This window comes from Ictalurus furcatus, chromosome 3 (assembly GCF_023375685.1).
Source record: "Ictalurus furcatus strain D&B chromosome 3, Billie_1.0, whole genome shotgun sequence".
NCBI classification, from domain to species: domain Eukaryota; kingdom Metazoa; phylum Chordata; class Actinopteri; order Siluriformes; family Ictaluridae; genus Ictalurus; species Ictalurus furcatus.
In genome coordinates, this window is record NC_071257.1 from 3,579,807 (window position 1) to 3,597,993 (window position 18,187).

General features: G+C 40.4%; 1 protein-coding gene across 6 annotated transcripts in view; it reads right to left on the bottom strand.

The window, feature by feature from the left end:
• The window catches only part of ablim1a (actin binding LIM protein 1a), a 41,243-nt gene extending 24,777 nt beyond the window's left edge, over positions 1-16,466 (bottom strand). For 2 of the 6 annotated variants that reach the window (XR_008385514.1, XM_053620420.1), the window contains exons 1-2: positions 15,738-16,465; positions 6,306-6,440 (exon numbers count right to left, since the gene is read on the bottom strand). Coding sequence is in view for 1 of the 6 variants with exons in the window: in XM_053620420.1 (XP_053476395.1) it covers positions 6,306-6,440; positions 15,738-15,825 (223 nt within the window). In the remaining 5 variants the exon portion in view is untranslated. Of the gene's footprint in view, positions 1-6,305; positions 6,441-9,262; positions 9,354-15,737 lie in introns of those variants that run through there. The other 4 variants (XR_008385516.1, XR_008385515.1, XR_008385512.1 and 1 more) reach the window with 3 other exon arrangements.
• Between the last annotated feature and the right edge of the window lie 1,721 nt (positions 16,467-18,187).

Below are 18,187 nucleotides of genomic sequence, written 5' to 3' on the forward strand. Positions count from 1 at the left end.
AAAAAATCACATACATTTTATTTGTGACCATACAGTGAGGGAAAAAAGTATTTGATCCCCTACTGATTTTGTACGTTTGCCCACTGACAAAGAAATGATCAGTCTATAATTTTAATGGTAGCTTTATTTGAACAGTGAGAGACAGAATAACAACAAGAAAATCCAGAAAAACGGATATCAAAAATGTTATAAATTGATTTGCATTTTAATGAGGGAAATAAGTATTTGACCCCCTCTCAATCAGAAAGATTTCTGGCTCCCAGGTGTCTTTTATACAGGTAACGAGCTGAGATTAGGAGCACACTCTTAAAGGGAGTGCTCCTAATCTCAGCTTGTTACCTGTATAAAAGACACCTGTCCACAGAAGCAATCAATCAATCAGATTCCAAACTCTCCACCATGGCCAAGACCAAAGAGCTCTCCAAGGATGTCAGGGACAAGATTGTAGACCTACACAAGTCTGGAATGGGCTACAAGACCATTGCCAAGCAGCTTGGTGAGAAGGTGACAACAGTTGGTGCGATTATTCGCAAATGGAAGAAACACAAAAGAACTGTCAATCTCCCTCGGCCTGGGGCTCCATGCAAGATCTCACCTCATGGAGTTGCAATTATCATGAGAACAGTGAGGAATCAGCCCAGAACTACACGGGAGGATCTCGTCAATGATCTCAAGGCAGCTGGGACCATAGTCACCAAGAAAACAATTGGTAACACACTACGCCGTGAAGGACTGAAATCCTGCAGCGCCCGCAAGGTCCCCCTGCTCAAGAAAGCACATATACATGCCCGTCTGAAGTTTGCCAATGAACATCTGAATGATTCAGAGGACAACTGGGTGGTCAGATGAGACCAAAATGGAGCTCTTTGGCATCAGCTCAACTCGCCGTGTTTGGAGGAGGAGGAATGCTGCCTATGACCCCAAGAACACCATCCCCACCGTCAAACATGGAGGTGGAAACATTATGCTTTGGGGGTGTTTTTCTGCTAAGGGGACAGGACAACTTCACCGCATCAAAGGGACGATGGACGGGGCCATGTACCGTCAAATCTTGGGTGAGAACCTCCTTCCCTCAGCCAGGGCATTGAAAATGGGTCGTGGATGGGTATTCCCGCATGACAATGACCCAAAACACATGGCCAAGGCAACAAAGGAGTGGCTCAAGAAGAAGCACATTAAGGTCCTGGAGTGGCCTAGCCAGTCTCCAGACCTTAATCCCATAGAAAATCTGTGGAGGGAGCTGAAGGTTCGAGTTGCCAAACGTCAGCCTCGAAACCTTAATGACTTGGAGAAGATCTGCAAAGAGGAGTGGGACAAAATCCCTCCTGAGATGTGTGCAAACCTGGTGGCCAACTGCAAGAAACGTCTGACCTCTGTGATTGCCAACAAGGGTTTTGCCACCGAGTACTAAGTCATGTTTTGCAGAGGGGTCAAATACTTATTTCCCTCATTAAAATGCAAATCAATTTATAACATTTTTGACATGCGTTTTTCTGGATTTTTTTGTTGTTATTTTGTCTTTCACTGTTCAAATAAATCTACCATTAAAATTATAGACTTATCATTTCTTTGTCAGTGGGCAAACGTACAAAATCAGCAGGGGATCAAATACTTTTTTCCCTCACTGTATGTTGTTGTTGTTTTTTTTTTTATGTGCGCTTATGTGAGAAATTGCACATGTGAACTCAAGTAAAGACATGCTAATAAATAAAACCATGTCAAAAACTAACATGTGAACATCAGTTAATCGTGTAAAATACAGTAAAATCACATGTAAAGAATCATGTGTAAAAAAAAATAGGCACACACGAATCGTGTGTGAAAATCACATGTTGAATGTGCGGTATATGAAAAAAAAAATCAAATGTGAAAATAAATGAACCGTGTGTAAAACAATCATATGGGAAAAGTAAAAATAAGATGAAAAAACACAAATAAAAGAAACACATGGAAAGAATCGCTTGTGGAAGATAAATGACCCATGTGGAAAGAATCACTTGTGGAATATAAATGAATCACGTCTAAAGAATCACTTGTGGAAAATAAATGAATCACGTCTAAAGAATCACTTGTGGAAAATAAATGAATCACGTCTAAAGAATCACTTGTGGAAAATTAAATCACGTGGAAAGAATCACTTGTGGAAAATAAATGAATCACGTCTAAAGAATCACTTGTGGAAAATGAATGAATCACATGTAAAGAATCACTAGTGGAAAATAAATGAATCACGTCTAAAGAATCACTTGTGGAAAATAAATTAATCATGTGGAAAAATTCACTTGTGGAAAATAAATGAATCATGTGGAAAGAATCACTTGTGGAAAATAAATGAATCACGTCTAAAGAATCACTTGTGGAAAATAAATGAATCACGTCTAAAGAATCACTTGTGGAAAATAAATGAATCACGTCTAAAGAATCACTTGTGGAAAATAAATTAATCATGTGGAAAGAATCACTTGTGGAAAATAAATGAATCATGTCTAAAGAATCACTTGTGGAAAATAAATGAATCACGTTTAAAGAATCACTTGTGGAAAATAAATGAATCACATGTAAAGAATCACTTGTGGAAAATAAATGAATCACGTGGAAAGAGTCACTTGTGGAAAATAAATTAATCACGTGGAAAGAGTCACTTGTGGAAAATAAATTAATCACGTGGAAAGAATCACTTGTGGAAAATAAATGAATCTCGTAAAGAATCACTTGTGGAAAATAAATGAATCATGTGGAAATAATCTCTTGTGGAAAATAAAAGAATCATGTGAAAAATGGCATCTAAAAATAAAAGAATCACTTGTGAAAATAAATGAATTGTGAAAAATTAGATCTGAAAAGAAAAGTATCATGTGTAAAGAATCACTTGTGAAAATAAATAAATCGTGAAAAATTAAATCTGAAAAGAAAAGAATCTCATGTAAAGAATCACTTGTGGAAAATAAATTAATCAAGTGAAACATGAGATCTAAAAAATAAAAGAATAATTTGTGAAAATAAAAGAATCGAGAAAAATTTGACCTGAAAAGAAAAGAATCACGTGAAAAGAATCAGTTGTGAAAAGAAATGAATCATGAAAACTTCGATCTGAAAAGAAAAGAATCACGTATAAAGAATCACTTGTGAAAATAATTATATAAATAAATAAAAATCAAGAATCATGTGTGAAAAGAAGACAATATGAAGAAAAAAATCATGTGAACATAAATCAGAAATAAATCATTTCCCCCTCCTCTCAGATAAACAAGTACAGAAATAAACATGTACAGTGGATGTTGAAAAGTCCTTGAGGCAAAATCCTTGATCTTTTTTTGCTTCTCTATTATCAAGAGATCTCACAAGGTTACCACTTATTTAGCTACGGTGTTGGCCATTGTTCTTCAAATAGGTTTGAATAATATTCTTCAGTGTTCCCAAAATTCAGCACCCAGCCTCATCAACCAAAGTCATTAACTTGGACAAGAGCTCTATCTCTGCCGCAATGTGCTTTATATAGTACAGTTAGTGAGTCATGCATGTGAAAAGTGTGTGTGTGTGTGTGTGTGTGTGTGTGTGTGTGTGTGTGTGTGTGTATATATATATATATATATATATATATATATATATATATATATATATATATATATATATATATAAATGTAACAGTCCCTCAGCACAGGCTGTAATTTATTTAATGACTTTATATAGGGCCAATCAAGCCAAGGTGCTCAGAGCAGGCCGTGTTGTGACACCTATTTGAGTGAATAACTTTATGCTGCTTTTCCAAATACTATACATGACAAGTTGTCGTACCAAAACTATTTATAACAACACAACTCCTTGAACTTTACAGGCAGGATGACGTGTGTGGGGGACAAATTCCATGGGAAATCATAATTCCATGGGAAATCATAATTCCATGGTCCAGTGATGTTTTTAAGCCTTTTAAATGACCGTTTTTATCCTCGATGATTTCCCCCCCTTTAAACACCAACTAAAATCCATTACTTAGCAATGGCACATTGGTGGCAGAGGTGGCAAATTCATGGGTTAAAATGTCAAAGATACATGGTTCTCATTTCAGACTTTTACTCAATGTGTATTCAAACTGGTATCAATAAATGGAGCGTAAATACATTTCTAATAAGCTCTTGTTGACATTTGCTAGTATTCACAGCAGCATCAGTTATTTACCTGGTCCTGTATACTGGCCATACTTGAACCATGTCTGGTTTCATGGTGCCTTCGAATGTGAAATTCTCAGCCACTTGCTGAGAGTAAATGAAACAAATGGTTTGTTAATTCCTAAAAGAAACATTCCACATTTCTCATGGAACGCTGGACGTTCAGAATCCACCGTATGTTTCGTTGACAAAGACATTGCTTCGTCTTTAGTAACTGCATCTGGGTGTCGATAAAAGCCATAAGTTGACAATTATCAGCTAAATCAGGAACTATAATGAGTTTTCCCCCCATATTTGACTCATCATTCCGCCAGAACAAACCATCAGATAGAGTTTAGAGGATCCTGAGTGGTGCAAGATAAAACTTAAAAGCATAATCATATGGAGCTTGTGAGTTTGAATCCATCTATAGCTGGGAACCAAGAGAGCAAAATTGGCCGTGCTATTTGGTTGGGAGAGATGGCATTCATTCTCTCTCTCTCTCTCTCTCTCTCTCGCTTTCTTGTCAATCACAGTGAGACTAGCTAAACTTGGACATATATGAGCTTGTGGATGTGAAAAAGGTCAGACAGCACTTTCCTCTGAGTGTGTTCCCCTGTTGGTAGCTGTCGTATGATAGAGAGATGGCTGGGGGCAGGAATTGGTAGGTGACTATATTAGGGAGAAAATGGGTGGGAAAATGACTAGAATAGACAAAGAATCTGCTCTTGTTTCACTAACAAACTACGTTTCTCCTGTATATGCAATATTGTGGGAAGCAGGTGTAGGTAGATATTGATTTCTAGTCAACGTGTCCATCATGTAGAATGTGGGCAAACTTACCAGCCCACCTGACTGGGAAGTGAGTGAAAGTGAGCAAGATACCAGTTATATTTGTGTTTCGTTCCAGAAAGAGGCTAAAAATACCAAAGATGCATGGAAAGATGGAAAGTCATGCCTGCATTTCTACCAGAGGAACCCTGGAGCTTCCGGATTGTCTAAGCTTACTGTAGGAAACTGACCAATTGCGTGATGGAAGTGATGGGTAGTGATCTTTGACACTGCAGAACCGTATAAAGCAGTGGTCACCAATTCTGTTCCTGGAGATCTACTTTCCTGAAGACCTGACCATCTAATCATTGCCTCAAGAAGTTCTTGATTAAGTAAAACAGGTGTGTTAGATTTTGGATGGAGATGCAACCTTCAGGAAGGTAGATCTCAAGGAAGAGGGTAGTGACCACTGGTATAAGGTGTTCCTCATGTCGCTGAAACCCTAGAGAACTGCTAATGTAACGACTTGTAGCAAGACGGCATACGTCTTCTGGAGGACGAGGAAGCAGAAGCAGATGTCCTGTTCCCCCCCTACGAGCGTGACTCACTGCTCCAGAGTGCGATCATGAGTCAAACACTGTGAGGAAAGTATAGCTGTCACCACAGAATTCCAACCTAAATTGATGCATCTCCGAGGGTTTCCTCCAGGTTCTCCGGTTTCCTCACACCTTCAAAACCTGCCAGGTGGATTAGCTACTCGAAGTGTCAATGTACGTGTGTGCACGGTGTCCCGCGATGAACACCCACCAACTCACCACGTCCGTAGACGGCTCGCGCAATGAGATTCCATTCGGGTAAAAGAAAAAAATACATCAAGAGGATAAATGTCACCGCTTGAAATTAATAATGAATTTTAGGACGCCGTGACTCCAAAGAGAACGAGTGGGAGAGAGATAAAGGGAAAAAGGAAGGGAGTAGTACAGAGATAACGAGCTATAGGCTTCATAGGAGATTACATTTCCTGAATCACCTACACAGTGATCCATTTCTGCAGACGAAGAGAGCCTACACACAGATATCCAGATTGCTATCTGTATCATAATAGTATCAGGTCTCCGTCTTCCAAATCCAAGGATCTGAACTTACTGCATGCGTAAATGATTTTGACAGAGCGTCAGACACAAAGGAATACATTATAGTAGTACGTGCTGTACCAGGGTTAACGGAAATGGTGTTTTTTTTTTTTTTTTAATGCAATACCTGCTCTCTTTTGAGAAGTTTCTGATGCAGTCATGTTCACAAGTCAGAAGCATTTGGTTTATGAGAGCAAGTGAGCATGCTGCTCTGGAAGATTGGCTCATAGATCGTTGTAAATCCTGAATCGCTCACCTTTGCATGTAAAGCATTTGATATGGAAGTGCCTGTTCTGCACTCGTAACACCTCGCCCTTGCATGGCTCGCCACACTTATAGCACTGGATGGCAGGCTTCTCCTGGCGGTGCTGAGCGTCATGTGCGTGGGTCACTGTGGATAACACAGAAAAGGCATGTCAGTGCGTGTTTAGTCCTGTCTTGACAAGCCTTATAACGGCCTAATATGGATGCCTGAGAAATGGAGGAGTCCTCAAGGATCGCCAAACACATATTTCACAAATAACAGGCAAGTAGGTATGTTCTAAAATGCCTTCATGTCATACCCGATGTAGTGAGAATATGCAGTTAATAGGAAACTATTCCGAAATGTGGATCCCAGGAGAAATGGGTAGTCTCCTGGGTGAGTAAATACGAACCAATTTTTAATAATTAAAGTTTATGAAATTGTTTCAGGTATTCATTTTCCACACACACTCACGTATATAAATCCAAGAATGTCCAAAGGTGACAGCCTTGGTTTAAAGTATGTATAAAGACGTAATGAGCAGATCGAAGCAGTTCAAGCATAGCCTAGGTACAGCATCTTCATCACGACAAACAGTGGATTACAAACCTGAAAGGCCTTGAACCATCATCGCTCTCTACCGTAACACAGTAATCAATAAAGAAATGTCGGTTCTGCAACAGGAACCACTGACAGCCATTTCTGATCCCCCAGGGACAGATTTCATCGCTGCATAGGCAGGCTCTAAATAACAATGCATTTGAACACGTATCTATTTGAAGTATTTGACATTGACTCCATGCCCACATTCACCGAATTCAATAGACTCTCAGGTTCATGACCTTTGTGTATGTTTTTAAGGAAGTCCTATTCATCAGCACACTCACATAACATGGCCTTTGAAGCCTCTGTTCATGAATATTCATCAGCACATTCATCTCCCCCGTCATGAGCCACACCCCCCACGCCGTCCCATGCCGTCTCAGCCCAAACAAAGCCTCAGCATGGAGCATAACAAGAGGACGTGACCCTATCTCGCTCTGCCAGACACAGTGTGCAATTTAACGCTCATCCAAATCCATTAGCGCATAGCAAGAGATTATGAAAACGACTACACTTATATGAAATGTAATAAAGCAACAGCACTCCGTTAAGTCGAGATCTTTGTACGTTCGGTACAAACGTACACAAGCAACGACGTTGGCTTTTAAACTGTCATAACAAAAATATTCAGTATGAGTGTTATTACTTTAAGTCTCAAATTTGATTGGTCAGGAGATCTAACAGTACTTCCAGCTGCAATTGAAATCACATGTTGATATTAGTCTTTCTTATATTTTATCGTTTCTGTAGTAAGAACGAACGCATTTTTATTATTTAACAAAGAACAAATGGATTATTGTTTATATGGTGAGATTTTCTGTAAGGAGTCTCCAGCGTCAGCGTAAGCGTCAGAGTCAGGAGTCAGCGCCCCAGTGTAAGTTATTCAGTCCGTACAGGATTTCGCAGAATTTTGTGTGTGATTTTTGCAGCCAAAAATGAGTTTTTTTTTGTGGGTTATTCATTTATTTATTTATTTATTTAATTTTGTTGCAGAAAACAACTTGAATTCGCAAAATCACAATTGCATTGTTGGTAAACAAGACGTTTTATCTGTACTCATGTTCGACGGACGCGAATCGAAGAGGGATTTGGCTGAACGTGCGCCGTGATGATGTCACACGACGCGTCTTGGTCCAAATCTGCAGAAAATCTGCGCTGATTTTGAAAAATTGCAAGATCCTCGGAATATTGCGGCGTTATGCTCGATTTTGCATTAATTACTGCGATCGTAAAATCGCGAAATCGTGTGTGAGAGAGAGAGAGAGAGAGAGAAAAGATGTGAGGAAACGACTGTTTGTAGCTGCTAGAATAGCATAACGTCGTATTTTATTCCTTTAATACATGCATGGTGATTCCAGGAAATAAAAATGAAGTGAAAAAAAAGGACGTCATTTTTAGGTTCCAGGAATATTAGTGTTTGGTTTGGTGGATCTGATGCAGAAACATAGTTCTCACAGCTACAGGACATACTGTAAATACTTACATTACTGAATTAATAGATGTACGAGAGAGAGAGAGAGAGAGAGAGAGAGAGAAATGATTTTTTTTCTCTTTTCACCAGCAATCAGTCTGAAGTCATTTAAAACATATTGAAAAGGAAACCTCGACCAAAAAGAAAGCATGATATAAGCAGAACTTTGCTCCTGTCATGCTCCTCTTTCCATCCATCACCTGCAGAATCTCACTGAGTCATCGTCATCATCATCCTCACAGATCTGCATCTATTCAATCCAGAGGCACGCTTGTTTTTAACCGACACACTCGGACAGGCTGTGTGTTTTACCGGGTGTGTGTCGACGAGATGTTCAAAGGGCCGTTTTGTCTAAAGGAGGCCGTCACAGGACAGCCGACAATGGACTGCACCTCTAAGGAGGGTGTGTTTCCATGGTTACGGCCGAGGGCCACCCCACGAGTGTGTGCGTCCCATTTAAAACCGCAGCACTGCAACGCAGCATCTCTAAAATTGCTTCAATCAGTCAGTCGGTCAGGATTTCTTATTAAAAGATGACTTTATATCTCTGGAGCATAAACAGCTCGATCTGGCACGACCCCGTGTGAACTTAACACGATTCAGAAGCAAAATGATATAAATGACAACTTGATGGAAAATTGTGCTGTTGTTTTTTGGTTTGGAAATAAATTTCATTTGAAAAGACATGAAGCAGCACTGCAGTATCGTCACTGACCATCACGTCTAACTGCTCGTGAAGTGAGCCGTCTTCCTCAGTCCAAAGATCCAGAACAAACGCATCGTCTAGACGTTTCGTTAGAAAGTGGCAACACATAAAAACAGCTGGATAAAGACTTCATGACAATCAGTGCTTACCTGACACACACACACACACACACACACACACACACATCACCTTTCTTCTTGACCATGACCATCAGCCGTGAGATGAAACCTGGGGGTTAATCCGTCCTGAAGCTTCAGTTGTCGTGATAATAGAAATCGATGAAATAAAAGATATGAATCAGGGACATGTGAACGAGACTGTGGGCATAAATGCAATGTGCTTCCACTCGACTCCCTGTGCTTCTTTCTCTCGCTCTCTCTTCTCCCTCCCTCTATCCGTCCATCCCCTCCCCCTCCCTCTCTCTCTCTCTCATCCCACTGTGGGCTCACCCATCTCTCTCTGCAGTATCGGGGTTGCAGGGGCTGCCATGTGACAAGACCAGAATATGCTACACAGATACACTCCTCTTAAAGGGCACACACATATGGAGCTTAGAAACTGACACACATATCTTACACATCTTCAAATTTTATATTCGAGTCATATACATGTCGCATTAATTCAATTTTTTTTTGGTAGTGTGTTTAAACAGTTTACATTACGCCAATGTTTATGTTTGTTTGGAATTTGCTTTGCATTTAAACGTTTGAAATGAGGGGGATTGAGATGAGAAAAAATTAAATAAAAAATCAGAACCTTAACTGTACAGTGGTAGCTCAGTGGTTAAGATGTTGAACTACTGCTTGGAAGGTTGTGAGATCAAATCCCAGCAATGCCAAGCTGTCACTCTTGGGCCCTTCAGCAAGGCCCTTAACCCTCAACTACTCAGTTGTATAAATGCTGTAAATACAAATCTAAAAAAAGAAATAAACTCCCCAAAAGTACAGGTTTTATGTAAATTAGGTCAAAGTTGAAGCATAAGGAATTGCCATGGGAAAAGTAGACACTTTCAGATGTCAGAGTAGATTTAAGTAAAGTCATCTACCCAAGTTTTTATGTTCAACTCACAGCTAAATTCTTATTAATCAGTAACGTGGTACGCCTCACACCTCCGGGGTTGGGGGTTCGAATCCTGTCTCCGGAGTTTGCATGCTCTCCCGGTCCTTCGGGGGTTTCCTCCCCCAGTCCAAAGACGTGCGCTGTATGCCGAGTGGCATTTCCAAATTGTCCGTAGTGTGTGAATGTGTGTGTGCGATCGTGCCCTGCGACGGGTGTGCACCCCGTCCAGGGTGTCCCCTGCCTTGAGCCCCAAGTCCACTGGGACAGGCCTCAGGTTTTCCACGAGCTCGTGTAGGATAAGCGGTATGGAAAATGGACGGATGGCTCTAGTAAGGATTGAGTGCTTAACATCACTGTAGAAAACTCGCTATTTATTTATTTATTTTGGGGGGTGGATGCGCAAATTAGTACAACCAAAAGTAGGTATTATTATATTTATAGATTAATAATATATCGGTTTATAAGAATTTTCAGATGAATATTACGCATGGCAGCAGATGCATATGGGTCATTTATGGATAGAGGTAAGTGTTCATACATATGCTTACTTAAAGTATCATTATAATACTTCTTAAAGGGATGGGTTTATGTATTAGGCCATTAAAGTCAAGCATGAAGGTTTTACTCTTAACTAGAAGACCCATCAAGTCACCAGTGCCGTTATATACTGTTGTATACATCTTTTAAAGAAGGTCATGTTCTGTGCTGAATCCTTTATATCTCACAATACATTACGAACAACATGATTTGTATTCTTTGCCTTGCATAATTACACAGCAATGAATAATTGAAAAAGCATGACTCAACGCTGTTTACAGAACATGGATGCATTTTGAAGTAAGGGTTCGGGAACTTCCAAACTATTCCATTAGCTGAACTCACTACTTCAACGTTCTGACCCGCAGCGCTTCACGGAACGATTGCATCATTTGTGCATTTGGAGAGAGTGTAGCTCCGGTACGCTTTATTACATATAATAAGTCGTGTTAAAAAAACCAGCAACAATCTTTTTGTACATAATGTAAAAACTTTTGGTTTAGTCAAGTAACTTGTGACCATTCGTAAAACACCTCTTCCAAGTTGCAATTCAAACCCAACCACTTTATCGATGTGCTAGAGATTTCTACAGCAACTTGAACCATTGCCTGACGACTGATATTTAAAATGTAATAATGGTACGTCGTGATGTATGGCCCTCGGTTATTTTACTTCCTAAACATGGGGGTGGTTCCTCTCCTGCACACTGATTGCAAGGTTATATAACTTGCTCTTTCATAAGCACCTCTTATACCGTATAGCAGCCAGTATAATTAATCACTTCTATCCTGTTAATAACAGCTAATCTCTGGTTGGTGCCCGTTAAATTCACTTTCATAATCTCCCTAAGTCCATTGCGGAGTAAACTGTAATAATAACGCGAGACATGGAGCAAAGATGTTAAAATGATTCACAGTAGATGTGTATGCAAGAAGAACGCAGCAAGTTTAAAATAGGAGGTCAGAGTACAAATCAATAGTTCAAAATAAAGATGCTATTTTTCTGGAACACAAACCCAAATATCTGAAAACACACGCTAACGGTGAACCATTCCGGTGTCGGTTTATAAGCTTTTGGGTGGACTTGAACGCTAATTCCCAAGGGGGCAATGGATTGATGGGCGTACCACCACCATGGACCACCGTGTTTACATGCAATGCAATGAGGTTCAACATTCCACATGAATTAATAAGTGAAATGCGAATAAGATGGAATGGTGGCATCGTTACCTCACAAATCCAGAGTCCATGCTTCGATCCTGAACTACCGTCTGTGTAGTGTTTCGCATGTTCTCCCTGTGTCTGAAAGAGTTTCCTCCGACCTCCCAAAAACATGCCCGAGGTCGACCAGCTACTCTAAATTGTCCCTAGTTGTGGATGAACATACGCATGGGTCATTGTGATGGACTTACCATATTACTGTCTGTGTGGAGTTCTGAAAGTTCACCCTGTGTCCATTTGGGATCCCTCGAGGTTCTTGTTCGACTGAAATGGTGGAATGTCTATTCAAAAACAGCCCTTGGTTTGTCAGTGTCATCATCTTGTCAGAGGTAAAGCTGCAACTACGTTCTCCACCACATTAAATTCGTCAGGACAGATTAGCTTGTTCTTACTGGTTTCTCGAGATCGTTTAAAAAAAAAAAAAAAAGTGTCATACTTCTTGAGAGAGAAGAAGAGACAGATTGGTGAGGGAACAACGGTTTATACCCGTTTTAAGTGATAACAGGAGATAACTTGATTCACAGAGACATTAAATGTAACTGTAAACGAATAAAACGCCATAAAATGCCATGTCATGACCTGTCCTTTAATGAATAAATAAGTGTAATATAAAAGTTGAGAAATTGCTGTGGTATAAGAGGAATAAAACACTTGCTGTTATAGGAAAATAATTCACATCAGATGGTAACGGTAACTCCGCCAATTCCATTCCAATCAGATTCAAAAGGTTTAACCTGCCGACTATTCTTCCACTACCAATAAATCGCTAAATCGTACGCGAATTTGATTCAGATTGGCCTGAGTTGGTTTACTCTGTTCTGATTGAGATGTTTCCATTCAAATGAAGCTAGTAATCAGATCATTAATAGTGAAAAATGGCTGCATGTAAATGTACCCCCTTGTAAACAAGGTAGAAAACACATACAGTATAACGCAAAGCCTCATCAGCAAAAATGTGAATAAAATGCAGACAACAGCAATACCAGCTAGAGTAAAGTGCAGAGAATCATTGATCAAAATAGTAAAAGTTGGCAGAGAGGGATGAAGATGGAGCCAGAGATGGAGAAACCTAGCCAAAGAGCTTAAGAGTCTATGCTGTACTCAGCACAAAAACCTGGGCACCATACTGAAAGCTAATTGTAGGTAGAGGTTGGGTGGATGAACCGTCTGACTTGGTAGACCATGCATGAACACAGGGTTGCCAGGATTGGCGTTTTAGGCCAAATTCGGATAGTCTGTGGCCATCAAGTTCTTGCTTGAAAGCGAAGAATGGGAATTAAATCAAATCTACTTCCACACGCATAGGCTATGGCAAACAAAGGGAAAGTGTAAGTGCAGACAGTGTAGCTATGATGTGCAGAACCATTTCTGTTGTAAAAAAAAAAAAAAAAATGAAATGAAAGGAGGATCCTGTACCAGGAGATGATAAAAAAAAAAAGTGCACTGCAAAATCAGAAATGCCTGCACACCATGGTGCAGACTGAGGGGAGAAAAAGCTCCCTTTCCCAGTGCGCAAACTTTTTGGGCTAGTTTCAAGTCTTTTCAAGTCTGGATGGAAATTTGGCTAAGATTTCGCAACCCTGCATAAATAACACTTTCAAGAAGTTGAGCCAAGTACTTGGAACCATTCATCACCATACCTGCAGCCAAATATGTTCTATATCCCATGAACCCTGGGTGTGAGGCGGGGATACACCCTGGATGGCATGCAAGAGCATCGTCGACAAACACATTCGCATACTTATTACATACAGAGACTATTTAACAGCTAATTCACCTCCCATCATGTTTTTGGGAGGAACACAGACACGAACACAGAGAACCGTTGCATCCGTTGCACCACTGCGCGATTTTCTGTAAGAAATATCATCTTTTTAATAAAAATAATAATAATAACCACCAATGTTCCAAGATAGACGGTCTATCAGATGTCACCATCAGAGCTCTGGCAGGAAGTCCAGAGAAATAGACCCAGAATAAGACCTATAAACTTCATCTAGAGCAGATAGCCAGACAGAACGTACTGTTTGAGTGCCCTTGAGGCTGCATCATGAGCTCTTTACCTTCCTTTAAGAGAATTACAGCTGAGATCTCTACGATTATCTCCAAGAACGCGATCAGATAATGCGGACACGGAAATATTTCCCAGGCTCGATCACTGTGATACTGTGAAAACGCTCCACACGCCGGGCTTATTCTGGCTCTAGGACAATTCCCAATCCTTGTTTAGATTTCTTCTTCTTTCATTTTACTCATCCATCATGATAAGGGCAGACCTGGGCCAGTATTTTGAAAGCTTCTGAGAATTAGTCTTTAAATAATTCATAGTTAAAAGCTGGGAGTAACAATGTGTTATAAAAGTCTTCAGCATGACTCATAGTGAGGAGTAGGACTTCACCTGAGGAGTAAACCAATCGACCAAACCCAATTTCTGTAGTATGAACCATCAGTGTTAAACTCTGTAGCTGAGATGGATTTGGGTCCAACCTGACTAGCCAGGACAACAGATTTCCAGGATATAACAGCGGCAAATAATGCCTTATATCCAGCTATTTTATGCACCACCAGAAGAGTGCGAGAAAACACGGCTTACGCTCAGACTACAGACAAACGAACGTCAATTATTTAAACGTAAAGCTGTATTTAAACCCATGCATAAAATGTAAATCCATATTAGTTTTGCCACGAGTTGCACATTGCTGAAAATGTCGGTCCGGCAAACAGAAGAGACACCATGATGACCATAAAGATCCGCACATTCTGAATTACATCCTGCCATTATTACTCGAGATCAAATGAACAGAGGAGCCGGATGACTACACGTAGCGTGTCCCAAATAGTTAGCCTCGATCAGCAATCATTACATAATTTCACGTAGTGTCGCTGGGGATATCTATTACAAATGAATTCTCTGATTTAAAAAAAATAAAACAACATCTAATAAACTGTTATACATTTTGACGAGCGTAGACGTTAATGAACGCCCTACATACTCGCCTATTTAAGAGTACTTTGTGCATTGATTTCATTCTTATGCTAAAGAGTAGGAGTAAATATCCTGCTTTCTAAGAACTTCAACGTGACAAGAGTATTTCGGCACAATATCTGGTTTGTGCAAAGTTTCACTAAATTTCCGGGTGTATGTAGTACATACATTCGCAGTAACTCATCACCAATTAAACAATCTGAAGCCGATCTGTCGACGTTCACATTGGCGACGGACTCCTTATACGTAAGCGTGCACAAATTTAAGAGCTCTTACAGGCAACATTTTCCAGAACTATCTGGAGATCATTTCCTATGGAAATGTTCCTGCAAACGATTTTTGAATAAATAAATTTGCATCCAGTTTGACAAACGAGGCCCAATATCTCTATTTCAGTAACTGGTAGTTGTAATACGAATGAAAATAGTGGAGTTGATGTAGTTCCTCGTGCTGTTCCACTACATTAACCGTGCTTAGGGAGCAACGAGGAGAGGAACCGAGGTTCACCGGGGATGCTACGTTCACATTCGATCATTTTCCATCACATGGCAGACTGATAAACTAGGCACCACTTCTGTGCTATAATCTCCAGTTGGCACGAATATTAGCTTAGCACTACCAAACACAGTTAACACTCCAAGAAAAGAGTCCCTGATGAGTGCTCATGTTTCACCTCAGCTCACTATAGACTCCATTCAATTCAGCTAGCATCTATCCCACTGTAGAGATTTAGGGACAGCTCCCAAACAACAGGGAATACACTCAAACACCAAACAACTGAGACATACACACACACACACACGCATGCTCGTCAAGGTCAGACTCTCATTCGCACGTTCACGGCATTTCCCAGAAGCCTTACCATCAAGTCCGAAGCACGAGGTGATTTTTTGGGCGTAGTTGCACAAGCCATCGTAAGCAGGCTGCTGCACTGCACTCCTTTCACCCATCTCTGCCGAGACATAAACACAGAGAGCGCTCGCTCCCACTCACGCACTCCCAGGACGGCCTTGGCAGGACATTCTGAGCATCCGTACTCATCAATAATTCAGCCACGAACGTGCACACACACACACACACACACGCGCACACTCAGAGGTATAAACACACTCAGAAAAGTGCTGAAATAGAGCGTCCTTGCTGTATGTGTTCTAGTGGCAGAAAGGTACAGGTAGTGAAGAGCAGGCTGGTGCAGAGGAAGGGCGGGGCTTTTACAGGAAGAACAATGCTAATGCTAGGATATTGACCCACCTCCTTACACACAAAGGATGCTCAGCAAGAAACAATGCGATTGCTGACCCAATCTGGATCAGTATTCAATTCAAACTCATTTATCACATAAATATTGGGAGAAGGAATCAAAAGTAATTGGACAAACTAACAATCATGAATTACATTGTCATTTTTAATACTTGGTTGCAAATCCTTGGTAATCGATGACTGCCTGAAGTCTGGAACCCACAGACATCATCAGACGCTGAGGTTGGTATGGTCCGTCTTCACTTCTTGCTTGCTCTTGTGGGCATTTTGTCTTCAGCAAGTGAAATAAAAGTGTACCAAATAGTATCAAATTTGGTCAGACCCATCTCTCCGATGGGTTTGCTTGGATTTTCAGCCTATCGATGACGTGGACTTGATCTTGAACGACTCTTTGGACTTGATATTGAAAGTTAACAACAGATTCCAAATTCAAACGCCACACTTACAAGTAAACAGATAAAAAGTCTAGATTTAAATTTGATGTGAAATAGTGAGGGAATAACACATGCACGCAGACTGGTACTGGGGATGGTTCCCTTGGAGCAAGGTACATCAAACAACTGAGGTTTGGGGCAGTCCATCTGCCCCTTAAGTTGTCTTTGCCAGACAACACCGTGACAGTCAGTTTTTTCAACCATCAGGATGGCACGAGAGCAAGTGGCTCTCATCTCCTTGTGCAGAATATCTTCGGTACACCTACCCACAACTAGTCTCGCTGAGCAGGCTGCACAACGGCATGATGGAAGCCGGTTGAGACCACCGATGGGACAGGGTTCATAGAAACACTTACATATATAACTAATGTTTTTTAGTTTCCCATATTATACTCCAGAAGTGCTACAAATATGGATCTCGTGTAGACATCTGTAGTCTTTAAATTGTTATGATGCCTACAGAGTGGTTTATTCCCACCCGCCCACTAGATAACAATCCAGTTTGGAAATGCCAAAGGAAGAGACAATTTGAAAAGATACCCAAGCTATAGATTTCTCAGAGAGTTAGAGAGATAATCGGACAAAAGTGAAAAGCAGGGACGGGTTTTCCGAGCCGTAAAGACGGCTTATGGATCCTTTGTTCAGATGAACAATGCATTATCTAACAGAATAAAAGAAATATAAAAAAAAAATATTCACAAAAATACAGACTTCTTGGAGAAAACGAATATTTTAATTGGGACGGAAGGTATATAAGAAACTTTTTTTTTTTTTTTTAAACATACAAAATAGATGAAAGGTGCAACAAGACGTGTTTGACGCTGAATCACAGCGTACAGTATGTCAGTGGGGGCTGTAAGAGTGCAACTCCCTTCCAATACACACTCATCCCTACTAATGGACTAAGATTGTGAGCATGCAACGCAATGATCTAAGCAACAGCTCATTGCTGCATCACGGCAGTGACTTGTGACATCATATACGTCAATCTGATGCAATGTCGTGGGCTACATTTTCGACAAAAACTGCCACCAAAAAACCGTCAAGCAGAACAGTGACTGGTCTGAGAGAATGAAAACCAGACAAAACACACACCTAACATTAATAAAATGGAGTTTGGTGGCTTTCTACTTACGACTACTCACAAAACATCACCAGTAAAACGAAAATACATTGCTAAGTGTAAGACTCAATCCGCCGCCAGGGCATAAATGCCGTCCTCCACTGCACCCAAGTAAGGCATTTGTCACATCTAGGCGTGTGTTAATAATCAGTTATGAGATTCCATTATATTTAACGTTAAGAAACATTTCCAGCTCACATTTTGTGCATCCAATCAAGAAAAATGCAGTTTCTTTTTTTGGCAGGCAGCACAATTTTAGCTAAACTAGAAAAATCTCAAATATTTTCCTCACAGCTATAATACAAATACATTAAGAGCGTAGTGTTTCGTATGCTGGTTAAATAGGTCTTAAAAGCAGCAAGCTATTTGGAAGGAATAAAGAACTTGAACGTGAAAGTATTGTAACTGCGTCTGAATCGGAAGTCAAGGATGAGGTGCCGAGGTGCCTAGTTATCCCCCCACCCCCCACTGTTCCAAGAATGGAGATGATCTTTT